A 23,714-nucleotide genomic window follows, 5' to 3' on the forward strand; every position below is an offset into this window, starting at 1 on the left:
CGACATTCTGACTTCAGCTTATAAAGAAAATAGAAAGAAGAAATCACAGGTATAAACACACACAAACACAAATAAAATCTCACAGTTCAGGTCAACCGAACGCATTACATCCCTGAAGGAGACGATCGTCATTTTTCGCACATGTACTGCTGCTTAAGGATATTCTGTCGTGTAAATAAACGACATGAGGGTGCAAGTGTCTGGCTCTGTTGCCTTGCAGGCCAACACAATCCCATGGTAGTTGACGTAATGCAGTCCCGTAAAAGAACCAATACAGTGCCATAAGGACTGTTACAGGCCGATTCAGCCTCATTGAAGATGGTGTCATCCGTGCATGTCATGACGCGAGCAGTTCTGACGATAACTGTGCATTCGGGTGGGCAAGCCAACAGTGAATGCCCGCTCGACTGGTGCTGTTGTTGATGTTATGTCGACGTCAGCCATTTATCCTTGGATAGGCCTTGGTATGGGGATAAGCCATATTGCAAGCACATCCTTAGTGTGGTGCCAGTTCGGATCAGGTCCATTACCAATTAGAGGCCCCTAGCTAAGCCTTTGGGTAAATGTACAAATTTCGTAGGTACTCCTAATATGCGGCATCTCTTCATGACAAGCTGCAGCTTTCAGCTGAAGGATTTGTGTTTAAGGCTGCGCAACTACTCATGCCTTGTGAATCAAACACCAAAGTAAAATACCTGGCTCAACCATTCGAAGAACTTCGCGGTGCCAAATCTGAGGTATTTAGACGACGTTTAGCACAGACTCCGCAAACACTTGAAGATATATGGGGAAACACTGTGGACGACAGTGACACTGGGGACGCCACTCGGACTTCGTGGACAATCTACAGGATTAGAATTTGCCCCTAAGATTGACAACATGTGAACTACTTCTATTACTAATAATAAGTGATCGCCCTTAACGGCAATGTTTTTACTTTAAGTGAATGTTCCAACCATTTACTTTTTGTTCAAAGATGGTGATGTCACCTAGGACACCTAAGCTGCACAGGGCCATCAACAATTCATGTAGAATAAGCCAAAAAATTTCGCTCGTATTGGGTAACATAATCGGCACTTTTAACGCCAGTGCCAGCAAAGTAGGCATTTTATTTGTTTGCTATACTGGGTGCTTTGACTGCAATTCAGCCATGCTTCGCAAATCGCTTTGTTTGTTCATCTCAGGTCATGCTCGGTAAGTTCTCTGAAGCCAAGACGTGCACGCTAAAGATACAAAATATTGGTGAACATCCAGAGACAGGGCACTTTAGATGCGTTTGTTTTCAGGCAGTGTGTCAAAGTACTTTTGTCCGCATGATTTAGGATCGAACTTACACAAACAATAATTTATTATCCTTTATAGAACGGCGGCCAAGTGCTCTACGGTGGTAACAACTGGCCTCTACGTGGTAACAAGAACACGCTCTACGAAGGAGGAACAAGAGTGCCGGCATTCGTTGCGGGGCCTCTGCTCAAGAGAAGCGGCTATAAAAGTTCAAGGTATGTATATATATATTGAAAGGATGCTATAGATGTTGTCAGTATGTAGAAAACTTGGTAAAAGTCAACGTACTCACGTTCGTCGCTTTTGCTGCTTCTGGAAGAAAGATAGAAATGCACTGAATTACTTTCACAAAAGTTTGAAAAGCTGGAGACACCGTTTTTTAACTTTTTTTTTCAGAAATGCTGAAAATGTAGACGTAAACTTTGAGCTACGCATATACAATAGCTACAAGTTAATTTTGCAACTCCATTTAAAAAAGAACAATTAGTGAACGGAAAGGACTCCCGCAATAGGTAGTAAATATAACTGAAAATAGTCTTTCTTTCATCATTTTAACTTATGACGGTCTATCGCATGTGTAATTTGATTTTGTATTGGTTGTGCCAAATGATATTTCATTTATATGTTGTATTGATCCTGTATAGATAACGCGATTAGACATTGTATTCCATATTTAGATTTTCCTGCAGTTAACTGTCAAGCTATGAATTCAAACTTGGTTGGTTTTTTATATACTACCCCCTCCCTCCTTACTGTAATGCCGGAACGGTTGTTAAGGAAGTCTGTCTGTAAAAAATAAACAAATATATCGCCTAACTCGGTGATGCCAAATTGGCTTACGACCTAAAATAGTTGATTATCTCAGGTAATTTGATATACCGCAACTTGCCTCTAATGAATGTGAACAAAACTTTCAGATGCCTTCAATAAATTTCAATTTGTTATCTTGATCAAGTAGAGAAAAATAAGCAAGGGAGGAATTATATAAAAGAAAACTACGCTTTGAAAACATAACTACGGGGAAATTCTTTTCCTCTGCCTTGAACTGTTCCTGAGCGCCACTGATAATGCTGGTCCCGATGCATGAGATTTTGTATGCCTATTGCAGTTGACTTCCCGAGCTATTTCATCACAGTATTGGCGCAGAACATTCACTACAGAAAGCCCTTCCAAATACATCGCTGACACCTGCACGCATCGATCAGACGCAATTAGATCGATATATATAATATGAATTTTGTTATAAGGGAGATTTTTTCAGGCGCAAGCCTTAAGTATCTATGTTTTAAGGTCACTTTGAGGTACAGAAAAAGTGAGTGAGCTCGCCTCGCACTTGCCGCGCGCTCGTCTCCTTTCACAGCTGGTTCCGACGGTGTTAATCAGACCAACTTTCTCTTCCTCTTAACAACCACAATCTCTCCCTCTACTGCCCCTCGCGTTCAACGTCGGAGGGGAAGGGCAACATAGACGCTGGAGAGGAGGAGGAAAATGTCAGTGATAGCGCGGGAGGGCATTGACAGTAATGGCAACGGCGGCGCTGGGGTGGAAGATGGAGATGTCAGCAGCAGAACAGTAGGGGCGTTGAGGGCGAGCGGGGTGGCGGTGCTGCGGAGGTGGAGGGAAATGTTAGTGGCGGCACCCATGGAACGTTCTGGAAACAGCGGTAGCACACTCGCAGCGCGCTAGCGCGCTTTGTATACGTTGCCGCGTGGGGTCAGAACTTCATTCCACATCGCTATCGGTCCCACTAGGCTTTCGCCTTCACATTCTTAGAAACTTCTAAGCATACCCCGTAATTTTTTATGAGAATTGGTCTATATCTTTCTGCTGTTCGACATATACGATAGTTTGTTTGATACGGTGTCTTCATATTCGGGTTCAACTTAAGTGCTTACCGAAATGGGCATCAATTCAACGCGGGTATCTACTGACTGCGTACCTTGACTATAAACTGGCACATCAAAATATAGGGAAAATGAGAATTCTCGCGGCATGTGGTATTGAATGGGAAGCGGCACACTACATCACAGGTAGCTTAAATTGTTCGTCATTAAAGCTCCAGACTCCTGTCTCATTCATACATGCGGAGTGATTTGTGCTGTCAGACTACCATTCTTTGTAAAGGGCGGAAGGGGTCACAGGATTACGGATACGTGAACAATTATTGTGGAACAAGCGATACTGATAAGTTCTGTCCGCAGCCACTGTTTCATCAAGCCTATATCTCTGCATCAGGATATAAGCTGATTTAATTGGTAGGGTTTACGTTGATCCTCGTTCCCAACGAAGAAGGACTTCAATATTGAGCAGAATGAGCTGAGGGTTGGTTAATGAAGGCTGAAGTGTTGAAAAGCAAGCATTGTATTTGCAAAAGCGGGCTGGGGCTTTAGTTGTGGAGAGGTGGAGGGGTGGCACTTGAAGTTTAACGTGAACTCAAAGAAAGAAACAGAGCAGGGGGATAGAGAACATGTTAAAAATAATGTGTCACTTGTAGCAGTGAGCATCTTTCCTGTTATCCTTAGCTTTCCCAGGAAGTATAAAGTCTACAGAAACAGTTCATAGGACGTATATATATATATATATATATATATATATATATATATATATACATATATACAAACCCATAGGTTGAAAAATGCGTACCCACATTAACATTTCGGCAATTCTTTTTTTTTGTACATACTCCACACCACTGAAATGACCTTTCTAGCCATACTGCGCTCATCACCAACAGCACCCACTTCAAGTGGGATAGAAATGATGCGAGCTGTTCAAGTCGTACCCGATGCACAACACTTCTGTCGTTATTTGCTACCGATGTATAGTCCCCTACAAGGGACCTTTGAGGAATTATTAATAAAAATAAATAAAAAGGGTAAGCTAGGAGCTGTGGAAGAGGTGTCTAATAAGTGTCAGACCAAGCGACATGACACTGAAATCTTAAATGGACTGACTCCAAATGACTATGCGTTTAAAATAAATGGATTTTTAACTGCATTAGAAGACTTTGTGCCCATTTTATTGTTAGCGCCTTCTGAATATTCAACCGCTAGAGAAAATACTCCTGCTTCTTCGCTTCTTTTCAACACGTTGCAGACGTATTATATACCTTTCAATGTATTTAATGTGCGGGCGACCACTGTTCAGCCGCGCAGTAATAGAGAGAGGAAAATATATCTCTGTTTATCAAATGATAGCGAGGTAGACCTAGCGAGGTCGCAGGTTCACTCCTATTGTTTGCTAAATTGTGTCGCGATAAAGGCATGGAGAGAGAAAGAGGGTTATAAGTGGTTACGATCTAAACAAATGTCAAGGATAAAACAGCGCAATAGCCAAGGCGGAGAGAAAGAGGAGACCGCATGCACGGTAATTTGCAACGGAACGTCCACTGCGAAAGACTCGATTTGTCAAATCGTCGTGCGCGGGTACGTCAAGCCTTTGTGCACAGATTTCCTTTCTATCAATGTAACACAGTAGAGGTTACAATTTCAGTGATATCAGCAGATTAACTTCTGCTACACAGGTTGAGCGAAGGATGAATGACAGGAGATTCAATAATTTTAATGTGAGCCTTTTTTTCTAGCAATAACATCCTACAGATTGGAGACGGAATGTCAAAGCTAAGTCAGCCCGTAGAGTACCCCTATCTGCCGCCTACCGCCTATCTACCGTCAGAACTATGGAAGGTGCGCTGGACAATCCCTCAAGTAACATTTCCCTCAGCCTAGTTTTTGTATTTCGGTCACCTTCAATATTTATTTTTGTCGTCTTTCGTTTGCGCTGCTTAAAACACGAGAAATATGTTCCACAATTTGTGGTCAAGGAAGCGGCGTGTTCTCTTAGCCTGTCTGCTCGACATATCGCAGTGTATGTTCAGTTGCAAATTAGCGCTCATGTGTCTCGTCTTATAACAGGCCTGCTATTGTATACGTCCAGACAATTGTGAAAGTCCACATGAAAGACACCTCACTTAGTGGCGCTTGCTAACTATTTCAAACATACTGGAATATTCATAGAATACTGTACCACTCCAAGCTGTGTATTAATTTGGGAAATCTTCGAAAAAATGGGTGATCAGAAATGTAAATTCACTCTAAAAAGCTGATAACACTAATGGTCATGTTGGATAACATCAAAGCAAGCAGTACATCGGCAGTGTATTGCGTATTAGGGGGCTTTTTATGTTGGAAATTTGTTTATAGGTTAGAAATTTTCTACTATATATCTTCCCGCAACACTATCTACGCACTGCATGCTAGCAATGCGAAATAAACCTGCTGCTTTTCGCGCGTTTTGGTGACGGTTTGAAATTTCAGAACTCCATTTATGTCACAAACAGGTTCATTACATGCAGATTGTTTTCTTTCGCCCTGTGGAATATAGCACAAGGATACTCATTGAGCAGCCTTACTCAAAGAGACGGAGGGAAACATTCTAATAAGAAAAATTACTAATCAACTTATTAAGAAATTATACTTTGCTAATTTATTGCAATATATGAAGTGAATCTATGATTTTGCAGGGCACATTCACTGGGAACGAATATTGAAACGAGCACCCGTTTTTAGATTAGCGCTGTCGAACTGGCAGTAAAAATGCACTGATGTTTCACTTACTTTTTGAACAAAACGCCTGTTTAAGCACTGGAGATCAAAAATTACCGTAACACCAACGCATTTCGTCGCAAACTTTGGGAACGCATATGTCGACGCTGATGTTGGATTCAGAATTCTCATAATTCATTTAGAGTTATGACTTTCGATGTCCCCGGCTACCATGCGTTATTTGTTATAATTGTAGACTGTAAATAATCAATTTAAAGGTAATTTAGCGGTACTCGATAACCAGTGAAATATTCTCGTGTAAATAATGTCCGACTCATGGAAATACAGCTCGAAAAGGAAATTGTGCTGCATGCATCGGGTGATTTTTATGAATTCCGTTAACCATAAACAAGGTTAAGATATTTTAAGCATATTTTTCTTTGGCGAAAATGTTGAGACAGCGATCAATGATTCACCACAGTGAGAACTACTTTAGCTTTGCCTCGTTTCCATTGCCCAATAGAACATCCAGTAAGTGTGAGCATTAAAAGCAACATTACTTCAAGACTGCCGACTGCCAGTGTGGTGTACGAGAGAGTAATAAGTCAGTAAAGCGGTGAATGCGTCTAAGCCAATGCATGGGACAGAGAATGTTCATTGTAGAGTTTAAGCGCAACCCAACGCTACGATGGTTTTCTTAAATGTGGACAAGATGCGGCGACTGATACTGCAACGTAATAGTGCGCTATTCACCAGCTACTGATACCCTCCTTTGCAATTTGGCTGAATATATACCTGCTTACGGATGTTATCTTCTTTTGCCTGTAGCAGGTAACTTGTTTGAGAGTCCTCCGGAAGCATAATCTAAAGCAACCACCAGCACTTTTTTAAAATACAAAATTGATTCGCTATCTCCTTTAAGCTTTGATAATTCCACCTCTAAACATTAAACTGCTAAACATTATCCCTGCCGCACTGTGCAAATAGCTGTAATGTTTCCTCCTGAAAGAAGTTTCGCCATGTTACTTGAAAAAAAATTATAACGTTGCAGTCAACTTGAATTACGTGACGATATACGGTAGACAGCCCAGTGACGTCGAAAGACGTCAGCCAAAAAATAATGAAAAATGAACAGCCCTGGCTTCAGGACTATTCTGAAGAACGTTAAGTTCAATAATAAAAAATTGCACTTATTGTTTCATGCGCGCACACTTCGCACGTATATAGGAATGCTTCATGCTGGCCAATGGTATATCATTACGTTTCCATCTCTTTACAGTATTGTGCACGTCGTCGACTGGTTTCCGACGCTTCTCAGTGTGGCTGGTGCATTGGGTAACAGTGCTTTGAAAGAAATTGATGGTATTGACCAGTGGTCAGTCATCAGGGACGGAGCAGAGGCGGGACCAAGAACAGAGTTTGTGTACAACTTGGACTGCAAGAAGGGAAAGCTTGTCGGAGCAATAAGGTGAGAGTATTTCGCGAAGAAAACGATACATGTGCAAACTAATATATACTCAAATGAAAGGGTCGAAGAAATGTTTCTGTTGCCTACAGTATCATGCTTGCGCTTATGCTGCTAATTAATTGTGCAAGTAATGCAAGATTTGTCAAGGAGATAAAAAAAATGTTGCTATACGCAAACAAGGAGGAATGTTTTTTTTTCTAGCTTGTTTGCACATCTTGTTGCGCTCTTCTAAAACAAGTAGTTGCTCTAAAAAGCAAACGGGTTCTTCAACAAGCACACACCATTGGACATGCGCGCATGGAACTACGTGTACATTTGCAGAGCAAACACCAAATTGATCTGCCACATTGTTTAGTGCTGTTATTGAGCTGACAAATCATGATCAGACATCGGGTAAGCAATAACACAACTCAATGGAAACATTACAGTAGAGTTCATCTCAAAATTACTGTCGATGGTAATGTGAATAGCAGTCGATCAATGCAACGACAGACTATTCCTGAATTCACGTTTATTTAGCACGTATAGTGATCATTCTGTAGTTTTCGTTGCTTCAGCTATAGTCACATACTCCTATATCGTCCCACTTTGCCATAGTACTCGCTTGCGAAGGTCGCTGATGAGCGCGGAGGCAGTACGACAACTGTAGTACGCCGACGCAGTGACGATGGAATTACGAATACGCCTTTCTCTGTTATACCGATGGGCAAAGGCGTATAACGACAATGACATCACGACAATGACATGTTGATTCTTACATTGTCACGATGGCATAATGATGACAACGTAAAGACGACGACATAAAGAAAATGAGATGACGACAACAATGGCGTCAACCAGATGAAGAAGCGCGAATGACGACGATGGCATGAACAAAACGGCATTACAACGGAGGTGATGATAGCGACTGTGGGACGATGACGCATTGAAGACAATGGCGTGAGAATGGCAGCATGATCACGACTTAATGATGACAGCATGATTACGATAGAATGAAGAACTAGGAATGACGTCGATGGATCGACGAAGGTGGTATCACAACGACGGCATGACGACAATTGGAACAGAATACTGAAGTATTGGTGAAACGACAGCGTGACGATAATGGCATGACGACAAAGGTATGCTGATGACGGCAAGACGAACGTCGGATGTCGTATACCGTACCTACCGTACCGTAACGTGCCACTGCTAATGACAACGGAACGACCACGACGGTATTCCGGCGATGGTATGACAACGAATGCAAGACGACGACTGAATGACGTCGATGTAACGAGATAGCATGGCAGTGGCAGGAAAACCATGGGATAACGACGAGTGTATGATCGCATTGGCGGGACGATGACTGTATCACGCAACTTGTATGAACACGATGGCGTGTCGACGCCGCCATGACGAAGGTCGGATGACGAAGCTGGAGTAACCGTGATGGCACTATCACGGCGACATTGCCTGACGATGACGGCATCACAAGGGCGGCATATTTAGCATTAAATGACGACAGTATGATTACAATACAATTATCAAGAAACACTGACGTCGATGGAACGACCAAGGCGGTATGACCACAATGGCATGAAGACAATAGGATGACTTAACTGACAATGATAAAATGACAGCGTGGCGACAATACCTTAGCGATGACTGTGTGACGACGGCGGCGTGATGACGATGGCAAGACGAGAGTCCGATGAAAAAAAGGTCACAGTTTCGCCCTAAGGGCGAAGCAATGAATGCGATAGCAACACAGCAATGTCATACGAAGTAAGGTCAGCGGCTTTGGTAGCAATATGAATTGTAGTAAACATGAGCTGATTAAGTAAGCAGGTGTGCTGCGGCGTAAGTAGACCGACATGAAGAGAGACTCGATGACCATGAGAAGGCGCGTGTGAAACGGTGGTGTTGATGAGAAGCGCTTCCCGTGGGCAGCGCGTGCGAAGGGACACACCTGTAGCGCTGCACTGCCGACCCGGGCAACATTGCATGTGTAGCGTGCGTTGGAAAATGTGGCCCGACTATTACTAACTGAATGAACAAGCGTGGTGTGAGCGCGCACAAACAAACACGAATAGATCACACTGAATGACTGCAGACAACGACTGTCAAAACGCTGGCAGCAAGCTACGCCGCAGGGGGCGAAGGTACGTGCGGTCTATCGCTTCAACGGAAACTGAGCGGCGAATGCACGGCGCATAAAGGTCAGAGCCGTGTGGAGATAAGAGACGGTGCGGACGAGTGACGAGCGCGGTTGTTGGCAGAGTAGAAGTGCGCCCCCCCCCCCCCCCCCCCGCTCCCTCCGGCGCTGGCTTCCTGCTTCCTTGCTTGCGCGTGAGAGATGAGTGCGTTCGCTCTCCGTGATAGCGCGCGTCCCCGCACGCTTCCGCTCGGGCATATGGCGCGCGGCGCAGATTTTATCTATAGGGAACCTCACAGCGATGGCGACGGCGACGACGACGGCGACGACGACGGCAGAAATCCGGTTGAAGTGTCCATATACTTGCTATCGCAATAAAAGCCGGAATGACTACAATGGAACGACCACGATGGCATCAAGACCAGGAATGCATACCTAGCGGCCCAACCAGGTAGACAACACGGGTCACTGGGTCCAGCGTTAGAGGATATTGAAGGTGTTTTACCGCGCTCGCTCTTGCGTGGCTTATCATCGTACTGTTTGCGCAACAACGTCCTTTACAGGAAAAACTGCGGAAGCGGTCCAAATACGTACCTCCTTGTCGTGCCGTCGGCGCTGCGCCAAGACATTTTGCAAGCCTGCCATGATGAGCCATGCGCGGAACACCTGGGATTCACTAAGACATTAGCAAGGATACGACAAAAGTATTACTGGCCCCGGCTTTTTTCCTCTGTGCAACGGTACGTAAAGACCTGCCGCGATTGTCAGCGTCGCAAGAAACCGCCCTTTAAACCGGCTGGCTTTCTCCACCCTGTGGACCCTCCTCAAGCACCGTTCCAACAAATAGGGATGGATCTACTTGGGCCATTCCCAGTGACCTCTTCGCGCAACAGATGGATAGTCGTCGCTACCGACTACTTAACCCGGTATGCCGAAACCGAAGCTATTCCGCAAGCCAACTCGTATGAAGTGGCCAAGTTCTTCGTCCACCACATCGTCCTACGACATGGTGCACCGTCTGTTCTCATCACGGATCGCGGTACAGCATTTACAGCCGAATTTATGCAGGACGTTCTCCAGCTGACCCATACTTCTCACCGCAAGAGCACTGCCTATCACCCTCAAACCAATGGATTAACGGAACGTCTGAACAGAACGCTGGCTGATATGCTCTCCATGTATGTCGACGTAGAGCACAAGATGTGGGACGAGATTTTACCCTATGTGGCCTTTGCGTATAATACTGCTGTACAGGAGACTGCACAGTTTACGCCGTTCGAACTTGTATACGGGCGCCACGTCACCTCAACACTGGACGCCATGCTACCAGTGTCTGATAATAGCCCGCCCAGCGAAAACGTGGAAGAGTTTGTGCAAGAGCCGAAGAAGCTCGCCAGCTTGCTCGGCATCGTATCCGGAGCCAACAACGTACCGACACCCTTCGATACAACCGGGGTCGACGCGACGTCCATTACAATACCGGCGACTGCGTGTGGGTCTGGACGCCCATCCGTCGCCGTGGACTCTCAGAAAAGTTGCTCCGCCGGTATTTCGGCCCCTACAAGGTTACACGCCGCCTCAGTGACGTAACCTACGAAGTCGTCCCCTGCAGTTCTGACCCCGGTTCGCTCCGTCGTCGTCCTCACGCTGAAGTTGTTCTTGTAGTGCGCATGAAACCATACTATGCGCGTACGTGAACGCCAAGATGCACCTGAGGACCTCCATTTATTATCGTGACTGAAAGAACTTTTTGACGCGACCGAGACGGTCGCTTTTCGGACGGGGGGCAATTGACACAATGATGTGGGGCTCCCGCACCGCGGGATGGCGCGCGCAAAGGTCGGCGCCATGAAAGACGACGAAGCGCGTAGGCTGCACGTTCTTCTTCCTGGTCCGCCATTAAAGAGAAGCGTCTGTTTTTATTGCGATAGCAATTATATGGACACTCAAAAGCAGATTTCTGCCGTCGGCGTCGCCGTCGCCGTCGCCGTGAGGTTCCGTATGACGTCATTTGGAGATGAAATCGTCGCCGCGCGCCGAACGCTGTATGTGCGAGTGAAAGGGCGCGAGGGGCGCGTCTTTCACGGGGAGTGAACGCGCGGTGGAGAACAAACGCGCGTTCTGCGCCGTGCTCGCTTAAGGGCTGCAGAAGTAGGCGTCTCTTTTCTCCTTTACAATCACCATATATGTAGAGCAAACGCGCCTTCTTCAGACGCGCGAGAGGCCGTGGGGGAGGGGGAGGGAAGGGAGGCGACGTTTAGCTGCGGCACCAAGTGCCTATTTATATCAGAGGCTCCAGCAACAGTCACCAACGCCGCACGCATTTTGAGCTAATCTTGGCGCTGAGCCGTGCTCCCTTAAGGGCTGCAGAAGATAGCGCCAACCTTTCCCTTTCCCTCAAGAACCACTTACCACCACCAGCTAATGCGGGCAAAACGCCGATGGCGTCGACAACAGTTCTGCGTGTTGTTGCTACCAAAGCCGCTCACCTTACTTCGTATGACATTTTATTGCGATAGCAATTATATGGACACTCAAAAGCAGATTTCTGCCGTCGGTGTCGCCGTCGCCGTCGCCGTCGCCGTGAGGTTCCGTATGACGTCATTTGGAGATGAAATCGTCGCCGCGCGCCGAACGCTGTATGTGCGAGTGAAAGGGCGCGAGGTGCGCGTCTTTCACGGGGAGTGAACGCGCGGCGGAGAACAAACGCGCGTTCTGCGCCGTGCTCGCTTAAGGGCTGCAGAAGTAGGCGTCTCTTTTCTCCTTTACAATCACCATATATGTAGAGCAAACGCGCCTTCTTCAGACGCGCGAGAGGCCGTGGGGGAGGGGGAGGGAAGGGAGGCGACGTTTAGCTGCGGCACCAAGTGCCTATTTATATCAGAGGCTCCAGCAACAGTCACCAACGCCGCACGCATTTTGAGCTAATGCGGGCAAAACGCCGATGGCGTCGACAACAGTTCTGCGTGTTGTTGCTACCAAAGCCGCTCACCTTACTTCGTATGACATTGCTGTGTTGCTATCGCATTCATTGCTTCGCCCTTAGGGCGAAACTGTGACATTTTTTCAAGTCTCCGTCTACGATCTACGTTACAATATATATATATATATGTATATGTACATAGATAGATAGATAGATAGATAGATAGATAGATAGATAGATAGATAGGTTCGACACGGCCTGAAGCAGGCAAATAATTATATTCGCATTAAAAATGTGCCACAAATTTAGTCAGTTTCCGGACTTTGGCCGATATTCAGGATATTCAGGATGTGTCAAGTGCCATCTATCAGCTTGCAGCAAAACGCCGTCCGTCATCTTGCCGCAGGGATGACGAAGTGAAAGGGCTCACTCGACAGCATAGCTAAATGCCTAGCAGCTGCTTTCACCCGTGTTCTATGGTGTCCTGCCGCTGTTATTTGCTTCTATACACAAAACAAATCGTTTGTGGCAAGGTGGGCGACAAGCTAGGCTTGTTTATTCAGCAATAGGCAGTACAACGCCAGTGAGTGAAATGAAATCCCCATGCTAAAAAGCGGGCAACACAGACGGCGCTGTTCATCTCGTTCCCTCGTTCCTGTTTGTTTAGTGTGACGTCTATAAACCTCCCGCCCCCCTACACCGAAAAAAATATTTTATTTTCACAACGCCAGCTTTCTTTAATTAGCCGTCAAGGGAAACGCTTGCGCAAGAAAAAAATGTTTGGCTACGCGGACGCCAGTTCTGTTTATATAGTCGCAACTTTTAAAGACGATAGTCTTTCTTGGGGAACTTAAACGCTGAAAATTTGGTCTGTCTGTCTGTCTGTTTGTCTGTCTGTCACCCGATTCAGCCACCCGGCCAAAGTTGGACCACTTGCTTACCGCCCACACTACTTAAACTGGTACGGCTGTTCATACTTGTGAACGTTATCGATCACAAAGTAAATATTACGCATATCTGAGGCGCAACATCACTAGGTAAGTATTAGGAGGTGTGTTCCTTTAATAGAAAATACATAGATACGTAACTCTAAAGACCGTAGTTTCTTAAGCTGCGCTGAAAATGCCATGCTATGCGCGCCGACGAACGACGTTCCCCGACTGCGCGCCGACGAGTGCCCTTTGCCATGGAGGAAGGAAACCGTCTGCACAAGCTCATGTTTCCCGATGTATTGCCAGATGGCGTCCATGTCTCACGCAGCGCCTCCTCAATTTTATCAATGCCAGCCAGATGCGGCCGATTCAACATAAAGGAAGCGCTGTCTGAGGCAGGGCAAAACATAAATGGCCGCTTGATGAAATAATGCGGTAAAATGAAATCTGTTCAAACAAACCTTCATGCCAGGACGGAAATGGTGCGAGAACAGCATCACGGGTGGCCGCGGATCAGACCAGCACTCATGTAGTACGGCCGGCAGAAGACTATCGTCTTTCGACGACATTTGGAGCGAAGCACGCAGATACGCGGCAAATTTTTTGTGTGTGTGTTTTGGTGAAGATATGGCTGTTTCAAATACAACGCCCGGAATGATCAAACAGAGCGCTCATTTGTTGCATGCATGGAGCTTCTTCAGCTTCGACGAAAAGTAGTATAGTACGGGATCTACGATTTTTCACATTCGCATTTTTAGTGGAGTCAACGAATCCGGGGGCCTGTATTGCAACGTGATCTTGTTCGAGAGGCTTCAGGCAAAATTGCTAGAGCAAATGAGCAATTGTTTATAGTACAAAGCTTAGGGTTGAAGCCAACGTTGCCGTAAAAAGGGGATCGGCAAATATTTCGGTTTCAAAGCACTACGTCTCTTGAGAATTGCGGACGGACGGACATCCAACGATGCAAAACCCCGCAGGCTTGGCTTCGTTGATTCGCAATGCCACAGTGAAGTTTGGTTTTCTTTTATCGCGGGGCTATGAACGCGGCTGTTCATTTTAATATCCTGAACAGTGACACGGCATTGATCGCCGAGCCGCACTTGGCCGCACAACACACAACCGCTTCGTAACTGCGCCTAGGGAACACTTACGGACGCTGCCAGTGTTGGCAGATCATAAAGCGTAATGAATATCCCCTATTAGGATCTGCCAGTCATTCTGATAACGAGGTTCCCAGTGTTCCCGAAGAACCATGACAGCTACGCCGCAGACAACCAGTGTATGAAAGTGAAAGTTGAAGATACCAATCGCTTTCACTGACAATGGCTCAAGATGTGTGCAAGTGATAACAGCCACACCTTTCTGTTGACATGATGACGCGCATCAATCGAGGAGGCAGCAAACGAAAAGTGAAATTTATGGAACCAAATATGGGCTCCTGCGACATTTAAACGAACAAGCATTTAGTACGTATGCACGCGTAGGTCGATATAAATAATAGCCTCAATATGTTTTATTGACACTTTTGTGAAGTTCCTGAGCTCTTGGTCGCAAATATAATTTTGTATGGTGCTGCATAATTACGCCATAGAGTTCCGCTACCGTTTCATGCTGGTTTTCCGTCCGGCCACTTCCCAAATAACACTGATCTTTACATACATAAAAGGTTTAGTAATTGTCAAAAACCTGCTTTTATTGCAGATACGCATGAAGACAGCCTACGGCACATACATATTGCCGCCAGTTTAGGCCTATATACAGTCTCAACGCGTTACAGCTAAATTGCTGTTATTATTGGCATTTACATTTTTTATTCATATGGATGTGTAATAAGTTAACCATAGATTATTCGCTTTTAACTGTTGTATTCACATCATCACATAAAGCACCATCGCAAGTGATAAAGAAGTAGGCAAGAAAATGATGTGAAAAAAATTGTCTTATCCCACAAAGGCCGAGTGAAACATTTTGTCTAAATGCGCAGACCGTAACGAACAACAAGCGACACCACAATGATTGCTGGTGAAATAAAATGTTTATGTGTTATTCTTTTAGGGAAGGAGACCTGAAGCTAATTCTGAGACCGTCGTCGGCATTTAGCGGCTGGTATCCGGAGCCTGAGGAAAATTCCGAGAGGGTGGAAGCAGTCGGAACTGTGTCGTCCTCGGCCCTATACAATATCACCGGTAAGCGCTCGGCCTTACTGCAGTGATTAATAAGGCACACTTGGAACCACTGAATATAGTGCTTGAATTAGTGAAGAAATCAACAAATATATATAGTTAAAATAACGCTCTCTGGTAAATAAAACAACACACAGATGGCAGAGTGCGAAGGCAGCTCGTCGAACCAGGTGCCTTCTGTGTTTTTATGAATCGTGAGTGTAGTTTGGTATTCATTCTCAAACCCATGTGGACGCTTATTTTATAAGGATGACTCAAAGAAATAAGGGGCGCTAAAACGTAAAGCTATTCCCCAAACTGTTTTTATTCCATTTATGAAATCAGCCCTCCCGGATAGGTCAAACAATTGCCGGGCTACCCCCACGTCCCCTGTCTGTCACGCGACGTCACGAAAACGGCGGAATCTGCCCATCCGGTATTACGTCTGCACACTTGTTATGCATGATTAAATTGAACAACAGAAAAAGCAATTATTTCGGATTCCACACGTTTTTCAGCATTAGTCCTGCGGTATTGGCGAAAAGTTTTCGGGTGTTCGGAATGCACCCACTTCGCCTTTCAGTCACGCGACGTCAAAAGACCTCGAAAACTCATCACATGAAATTGACGTGTGCGCATTCAAGATGCATAATTATGCCGAACAAAACTAGACTTTTTTTTCGGAATAACCGGAGACTGTCCCGTTCCGAAAGGAATAGAACATGTTTGCCAACAATCGCTCTCGCACTGGCGCCTCGGAGCGGCCGGGAAAACGGGTTTATTTGTGTATAATAAAAAAAAATGTTTCGAGAAGGTATAACGTTGTCGAGCCCTTTCGGTACGTATACGACATTGCTCTTCCAACTCTTCTTGGCTGAGAATCCGTCTTAGCAACGTTTTTACTTTCCATTTGCATGCCACCACAGGTTTTTCACAAACCGCTCAAGATATGCAAATGGAAGCAGGCCAATCCCAGACGACGACACCACCCTCCTCATTCTGTGAGGAGGGTGGTGTCGTCGGCTGGGATTGGCCTGCCAAATTTTTTCACATCATTTTCTTGCCTACTTCTTTATCACTTGCGATGGTGCTTTATGTGATGATGTGAATACAACAGTTAAAAGCGAATAATCTATGGTTAACTTATTACACATCCATCCATCGCTGCGCTAGCACAGCCTCACCGAAGTAATCTCCATTTCTGGGAGCTCGTCGCCTCTTCTCAGCAAATTAGATAAAAAATCTGTCGAAGTAAGAAATGCTATTTGCTTTGAAATCAAACTAAAGTGACCATCTATAAAGGAGGGGAACGTTTGATTGGGTGGTTCAAACAGCGGTGTGGGTCCCCGCCCGATGCTTACGTCGGTGCTTACGTAAATTTGACGTCAGGAGATTAGAATAAATACAGATTGGAATAGTATTACTTTACAGGGCCTAAAGGTTAATTTTATGCATGCCAAACCTTATAGAGAAGTCTAACACGTGTCATCCATGGCTTTTAGGAATGCCGAAAGGGAGGTAGGGCCGAAGCAACTAAGAAAATCAGTTTTTAATTAATGATAGCCTTACTATCTGAGCACGGTAAATTCTAACTACCATGACTGCTGATGACCAATTAACTATCACTTGATTGCAAGCTAGTTCGATAGAGTTAGCGGTATATGCAACAAATATCCATCAATGTGCTTAACCTTGGTGATGGTGACAAGGAAGAATGTATGTGAGCTGCTATGCTATGAAACCATGTTCTCTCTTGGGTTTTGAGGCGTTTTCTGTAAGCAAACTGGAGAATTTTTACTGCACGGAAGAGAGCTCGTTGCGAAGTATGCCGAGAGGTAGCGAGTAAAATGATTCGCTTGTAGTTAATGGTTGGAAGAGGCTTTCTCATGGCACCGAACACACACATGCACACACGCACGCACTCACGCACGTTCCAGACACGAAATAGTAAGGACGAGGATAACGCGAGCGCGGTCCTTTCACTGAAGAAGGGTTTTTTAAAACATGTCTCGATTATGTAGGCCGGGTTTAATGCTGATAAGTACAAACATAAAAACCAAGTAGATTAAAGCAGCAAGAAATGAGTCCAAATCGAAAGTAACGTGGTACGAGGCATACCACTTGACTCATGGTAAGGCGTAACCTGTGAATGAAGGGCACATTGTACGGATAGCAGTTTCATCTACACCTCGTCTCATGTGCCTTCGGATTCAGAAGTCGCATGTTACGAGGGATATTATGTTACTCGTGGCGAGGCATTTCATGTGAATGAGAAGTAGAATGGTAGAAGGCATAAATGTGATTCATAGTGAGGTGCATCACATGATTTTAAAGTCACATGATGCGTGTCGTAGAGACATATATGCCTCGTCCGACGTGCCTTCAGTATTTGCCATCTTTTTGGAGTAGTTAAAGGAGTAGCTGGCTAGAGGAATTTACCTCAGGCCGACCTCTCTGCATTTCGCATCACTAAACTTCTCTCTCTCTCTTTTTGGGTGTTTCATCTTGCTGTTTTCTTCTCGAGTTATCTAGCGTTCCATGTTTTCCATTGTATTCGAGAAAATTTAGTAATAGTATGGTAAACTAGGAGATATGTGCCAGGCAGTGTGATGTTACATGTGTTTAATAAGCCTTCAGTTGAAGGACTACGCCCATGTTGGCCCCTATGTTTTTGGTAGGTCTGTTTTTAGCGCTGTACGCCATGCATATCTGTGGAAGTCATGCACAACACAATCCTATCTAAGCGTAGCGTTGGTATGAGTGCGGAAGGGTCCGTGCACAGGTAAGCGGATGTATAATGCGGTTGGGCTAGACCCGACGTAAACCATAAAAATGTCGTAGCTAGAAGACACTCTCAATGCCTCCGTAAAATTACAGATAAGGGTTTTTTGTGTTTGTGTGTGCTCCATAAGCCACTTGGGCATTTTTGTGTTAGCTCAGACTAATCCTACTACAAATGACCTCTGGGAAATCTAGACAGTACATATTTTTTATATATATATTGTGGCATGCTACCGGGCAAAGTAGTTTTTTTTATTTATGCTACATAAATAGGTCTGACTAATTCGCCATAAGATAAAAACGCCCCTCAACAACCATATCGTACTACGCCATTGACGGCTTCTGTACAAACATTTAGGTTTAAGCTGCAGCGCCACCAATCTGAACATACAGTGCATATCTACGAGTATATCAAACTGTCGCAAAATGATTATTGGGAATATTGCACGTTCCTGGGCATAACTTGATGTGGTCGAATGCAGCTGACCCCAACGAGACGGAGGACTTGTTCTCGAAGTTGAAGAAAGAGGCCAAGCGCTTAGATGCCAAGTTGAGGAAACAGGGCCGCCTGATGGTGCCTTCACACAGCCCGGACGACGAACCCCGAGGCAAACCGAGCCAGCAGGAGCCGAAAGGAACCTACAGTCCGGGTTGGTGCACGGCTCCCGCATGGAAGCAGCCCGAAACAGGGACACAATTTTCGAGTAGTCACTGCGAGGTAGCAGACGCTTAAAAACAGTGTGTCCATTTTAGTCAATAGGTGGACCTGGCAATATTTAAATAATTCAAATACCAATAATGGCATCGTTCGGAAACTTGTCGCCCAAGATCTTGAACTGAGACTGACATGCAAAATTCTTAATACTGCAATGTGTGACGACAATGTGCATTAAAATGACCAAGTACAACTTCCAACGCGCTGCTTTTAGAGCGCCAGTTGGAGAAAAGGTGGGGGGAGGGTTTGACAGGAGGCTTGGCAACACTGTTTTCTTTTCCTTCCTACTTTTATAAATACACAGCTACGTTCTCGTCTTAAACTTGGTTCCATGCTTCCCTCACAAAACGTTTGCAGTACGGCATTTTAAAGCGGTAGCTTTCTTTAGCTACTTCGCCCACTTTGGATGAATGTGAGTTGATCACAAACATAAGCACCAAGAGGAGAGTGAACTTGGGCCAATAGGTAAGTGCCAGCTGCTGTTATGCCGAGCAGACCACATGGGTCACTGGGTATGAGCGCAGAAAGAAAACTTACTGGTGGCTGCTTCTCGTCTATAGTGGACAGCTGGTATTGCTAGGTAGGTGCCCGAACAATGTCAGTACTACGTATGTCGTATTGGTATGTTGCCATTCTCGGTCGATTCCCCAGGAAAGCAAGGCACCTGATAGTTTGCGCGCACTTGGGTGAGGGCACGCACTAGGGAAGGAGGAGGATGCGCACAGCACCATCCTATGTGCGCTGAGAACGCGCTCATCTGCGATGGCCCCATTCTCAGCAGACAGCTCCCCACCAAACGCAGCCTAACTCATCGATAGCCATTGAAACGAACTTGCAACCAGGATACTGGGATAGGGGTGATAACTTCAGAGTTTCAGCTCGGTTACTGTAATTACAACAAGGTATATCATGTCGGGGAGATATACCGTGTCGTACCGTGGAGTACAAATACAGGCATTACCAAACCCTGACCGAGAACTTACCACTGTCACTGAAAAGAAAAGTGTGCAATCATTGCATTCTACCGGTGATAGCACACGGGGTAGGAACGTGGAGGTTAACAAAGAAGCTCGAGAGCAAGTTAAGGGCCGCGCAAAGAGCGATGGGGTGAAAAATCTTAGGCGTAATTTTAAGAGGCAGGAAAAGAGTGGTGTGAATCAGAGAGCAAACGGCGATAACATATTTTATTTGGCATCAAGAGAGAAAAATTTAACGACGATTATGATACGCTCTAATGCGAAATCTGAGCGCAGCTCTAGCTGGGTTTTTATTTCGTGATTTCTGGCTAGCACGGACAATCTGTCTCTTGTTTCACGTTGCAAACGGAGGGAAGTGTGGCACGACTGCCTCGCTAATCAGGAGATCGTGACAGGCAGCGCGTGGGTGACACGTGGGCGCGATTCACAGCAGCTGCCGCAGACAGACCTCTATTCATGGAGCGTTTTGTTTCCATTTGTGGTATCGGTGGACACGCTCGACACATGCCTTATCGTTGGCGTCATCGATGAATAGACGGAGAGTGCTACTCTGGCACCATCTCTTAGCCATCGTCACCGCAAAGCCCATCTTGCACGGCACTACGCTTTTCTTCGCACGCTTTCGCCATATCCTCCTCCTCCAGTTTCCGCCTCGTGGTTCCGCTGCCCCTCCTCCTGCACTGTCCTCTTCGTGCTCTCTCCGCTATCGCCGTCTTTCATCCCCCGCTGCGCTTCGCGTTCGCTCTTTCATCCTTCGCAGTGTTCATTCGCTCAGTTACGCTCTTCTAAGGTCACTTTTCCTATCTCTACTTATACCATGTGACCGGCTTCCACCACCCACTTTTTCCCTCTGTGATACTCGTAATGCTCGCTAATTAAAACTTCACGAATGCAGTGGCCTGCAAACACCGCCAGATTATCTTTGCCTTCAAACATGCACAGGAGCTACGGTACGTTGACAAACCAAAACTAAATTCGAAACGTGCGCCAAAACCCCACTAAGAGGGGGGAAGGGCGACCTTATAAGAGCATAGTGGAACTGACGTTGGTCTGCTCCTACCAGCGTCAGTTGCACTTCGCTCCGAGAGGCGGCCGGACGTGTGTCGTGTGAGCTCATGAACAACACTTTGAAATGTGGTGAACGCGGTTTAAATCTAGGATCCGGGATGTCAAATGAGTGTAACCCAATGCTGATGCATTAGTCTTGCATTTAACTCTAAACCGCCACTGATTTTTTTGCGATCTCTGGCAATCGGCACCGCTCGCTGGTGCCGTGGCGTCTCATGTAACTTTAGCGCTTCTGCTCTTCCTTGAACATGAGTATGGGTGCTCACGCGTGATGCAACTGGAGCTGTAACGGCCCAGTTTTGCATGGTATCGCCAGATACGCACTCACCGTCACGTGGAATACACCTATGACGCCCGGTAGCCCGGGGGTGCTGCTTAGGGTGCGCAGCAGCACAGGCCTCACGTGTTGTTGCTGCTGTTGCTTTGCCTTGGGGGCGATGTTGTAGTTAATAAAAGCTGTCACATTTATGGACTTGTATTTATGATTGTGTAACAAAGATGCCACGGCTTTTTCAAATGCACGTTTCATTTTCGTGTTAAGATCAATTACTCTGCAAGAGGCATTGTGATATGCGCTCGACGTGCTACTTGTGGTGTGAGACATGCTCGACAAATACAACACAAATCTAAGAAGGGACAAGCCCCAGCCTGGAAAAACAGGTGGCGACAAACTGAAAATGGAGAAGAGAAGGAGGAGGAAAGCACAAGGAATTGGCAGAGAATAGCGTGCGCTGTGGGACTCGGAAGGTTGGCGACAAGGAGGCGGTGCTGGTTCGTGAAACGGCGGCAGCGCATCCTTAGCCAGATCCAGGAGGCAGCACTGCTCTTCGAAGGACCCAGACTGTTCCGGCGACGTTCACAGATGACAGTCCACTGTCGAGCGGTGCTTGGTTGGTGGAGCCGACTGACCGGTCAGGCGAGAGGACCCGGCGCTGCCCCGCAACCTGGGCGGGCTCCATCGATCGTAGATAAACGCGGATCCGCCCCCGGTCCTGCCGACGTCTCCCGGTGAACGCAGTTCCGACCCGTTCGTCGACCGCGATTGACAACACATGGCTTGACGTGGCAGACAACGTCGACAAGGGGCTCGGCGGTCCGTCCTCCGCCGCATCCTCGGCAACCACGCCGTCGTCTGGGCAACCACCCCGACGCCACTCCCATGGTGGATGTGTGTGTCACAATCACCGTGACTTTATTAGTTACCGCGTCGTTGACGAGCGGAACATTAAAGTTATTATATAACTTTGAGCACATCCATGGTGATTTTTCCTACTAGCTGTACCAGTGCTGTACCAGATACTGTACTAGATACAGGTTATTCATTTCCGTGTGAGCTTAGTGTAAAAAGATAATATTTTGTGTACGAACCGCTCTGTCTGTTACTCGCAACAAGGTTGCCCTTACGTGCCCAATATTCTCACCAGGACCTGTCATCACAGAGATCAAGATTCTTTTTATCTGTCATTCAAATGCATCTTTGATGAAAGTTTAAACTTTCCACCTAATTACGAATCAACAATGTGGCATATTCAGGCGTGACTTGCGCAGGTTGGCGTAGTTTTCTTGTTAGAAAAGAATATTTCAACTAGACTAAGCTGTAGGTTGGTGGTTTCTTCGAATTGGGGATGCCGGATCTTCTACGCACACGCACCACTGTGTGCTTGTGCCATTCTTTCTGTTGTTTCTCTTATTTATGTGCGCGATACGCAGAAAAACAACGCTCGAAAACGTACCACAATGAATGTTCCAATGCAGTACCTAATGGCTTTTAAATACATCAGCGCTTGTTTTCGAGAAATGAAGAAGAAATAACAGGTACAGCCAACAAAATGGAACGGAAACGTTGTGACACAACATCTGCCCTTGCAGAACTAAGCCATAACTCACTCAATCCGCACGCTGCTCCGCACAATATTGAAGTGCTCCGTTACACCTTGCAGGAGGCCATGCGGCCAGCACAAAGAGAAGTGCTCAAAATTTGAAGAGTGCGGAGTGGGCGTCCGCACGTCTCTCATTGGCTGATCCGAGGCGGTAGTGGTGGGACGACTTCTTTATGGAGAACATGGCGCTAGCTCGAAGCGAAACGAAGCACTCTGAGGCCTGTGTGCAGCTGCATAAAAAAGATCATAGTTACGCCATAGGGGCGGAGCAATGAATGCGATAGCGACATGTTAGAATATTATACGCAGTGTAAGACTCGTAAAAATGAAGTTCTGGGGTTTTACGTGCCACAACTACGATTTGATTATGAGGGACGCCGTAGTGCGGGATCCCGGAATATTTTTGACCACCAGGGGATCTTTAACGTGCCTCCAATGCACTTGAGACTCCTAGCTGTAGTGACAGCAAGAATTGAGGTAAACGTAAGCTAACTAAAAACGAGCTGTTGTGCTACGGGTCCTCTGTTTGAATCCTGCCATCTCACAATTTCATGTAGGTTAATTAATGAAAGGCAACGCCTTTCTTAGCCACTTTTCTGTATCGGGTATGTTTCAAACCTCTTTTCTGGGCTAATTCCAGAGGTAATGCACCACCGTGGCTGTAAAATTACATTATTTTCAGGTTTGAGGTCTGTTATTGTTTCGAACTTCTAATATTTACGTCTGAGAAGACTTAAGATAAAACGCATACGCTATCGGTGTTTTGTTTCATGACATTTGTTTGTGGCTTGGCATTCTCAAAATTCTGAGGAATAATTTTGTCTAGATTGTATGACCTGGTAC

At 45.9% G+C, this 23,714-nt stretch overlaps 1 protein-coding gene across 1 annotated transcript in view; it reads left to right on the forward strand.

Moving 5' to 3' along the window:
- The first annotated feature begins 582 nt into the window (after window positions 1-582).
- Window positions 583-23,714, forward strand: part of LOC119458274 (uncharacterized) — a 67,839-nt gene continuing 44,707 nt past the window's right edge. The window contains exons 1-4 of the mRNA XM_049670988.1: window positions 583-669; window positions 1,363-1,499; window positions 7,108-7,296; window positions 15,344-15,474. Coding sequence (XP_049526945.1) covers window positions 592-669; window positions 1,363-1,499; window positions 7,108-7,296; window positions 15,344-15,474 — 535 coding nt within the window. The 5' untranslated portion in view covers window positions 583-591. The remainder of the gene's footprint in view (window positions 670-1,362; window positions 1,500-7,107; window positions 7,297-15,343; window positions 15,475-23,714) is intronic.

Source organism: Dermacentor silvarum, chromosome 7 (genome assembly GCF_013339745.2).
Source record: "Dermacentor silvarum isolate Dsil-2018 chromosome 7, BIME_Dsil_1.4, whole genome shotgun sequence".
Taxonomy (NCBI): Eukaryota; Metazoa; Arthropoda; class Arachnida; order Ixodida; family Ixodidae; genus Dermacentor; species Dermacentor silvarum.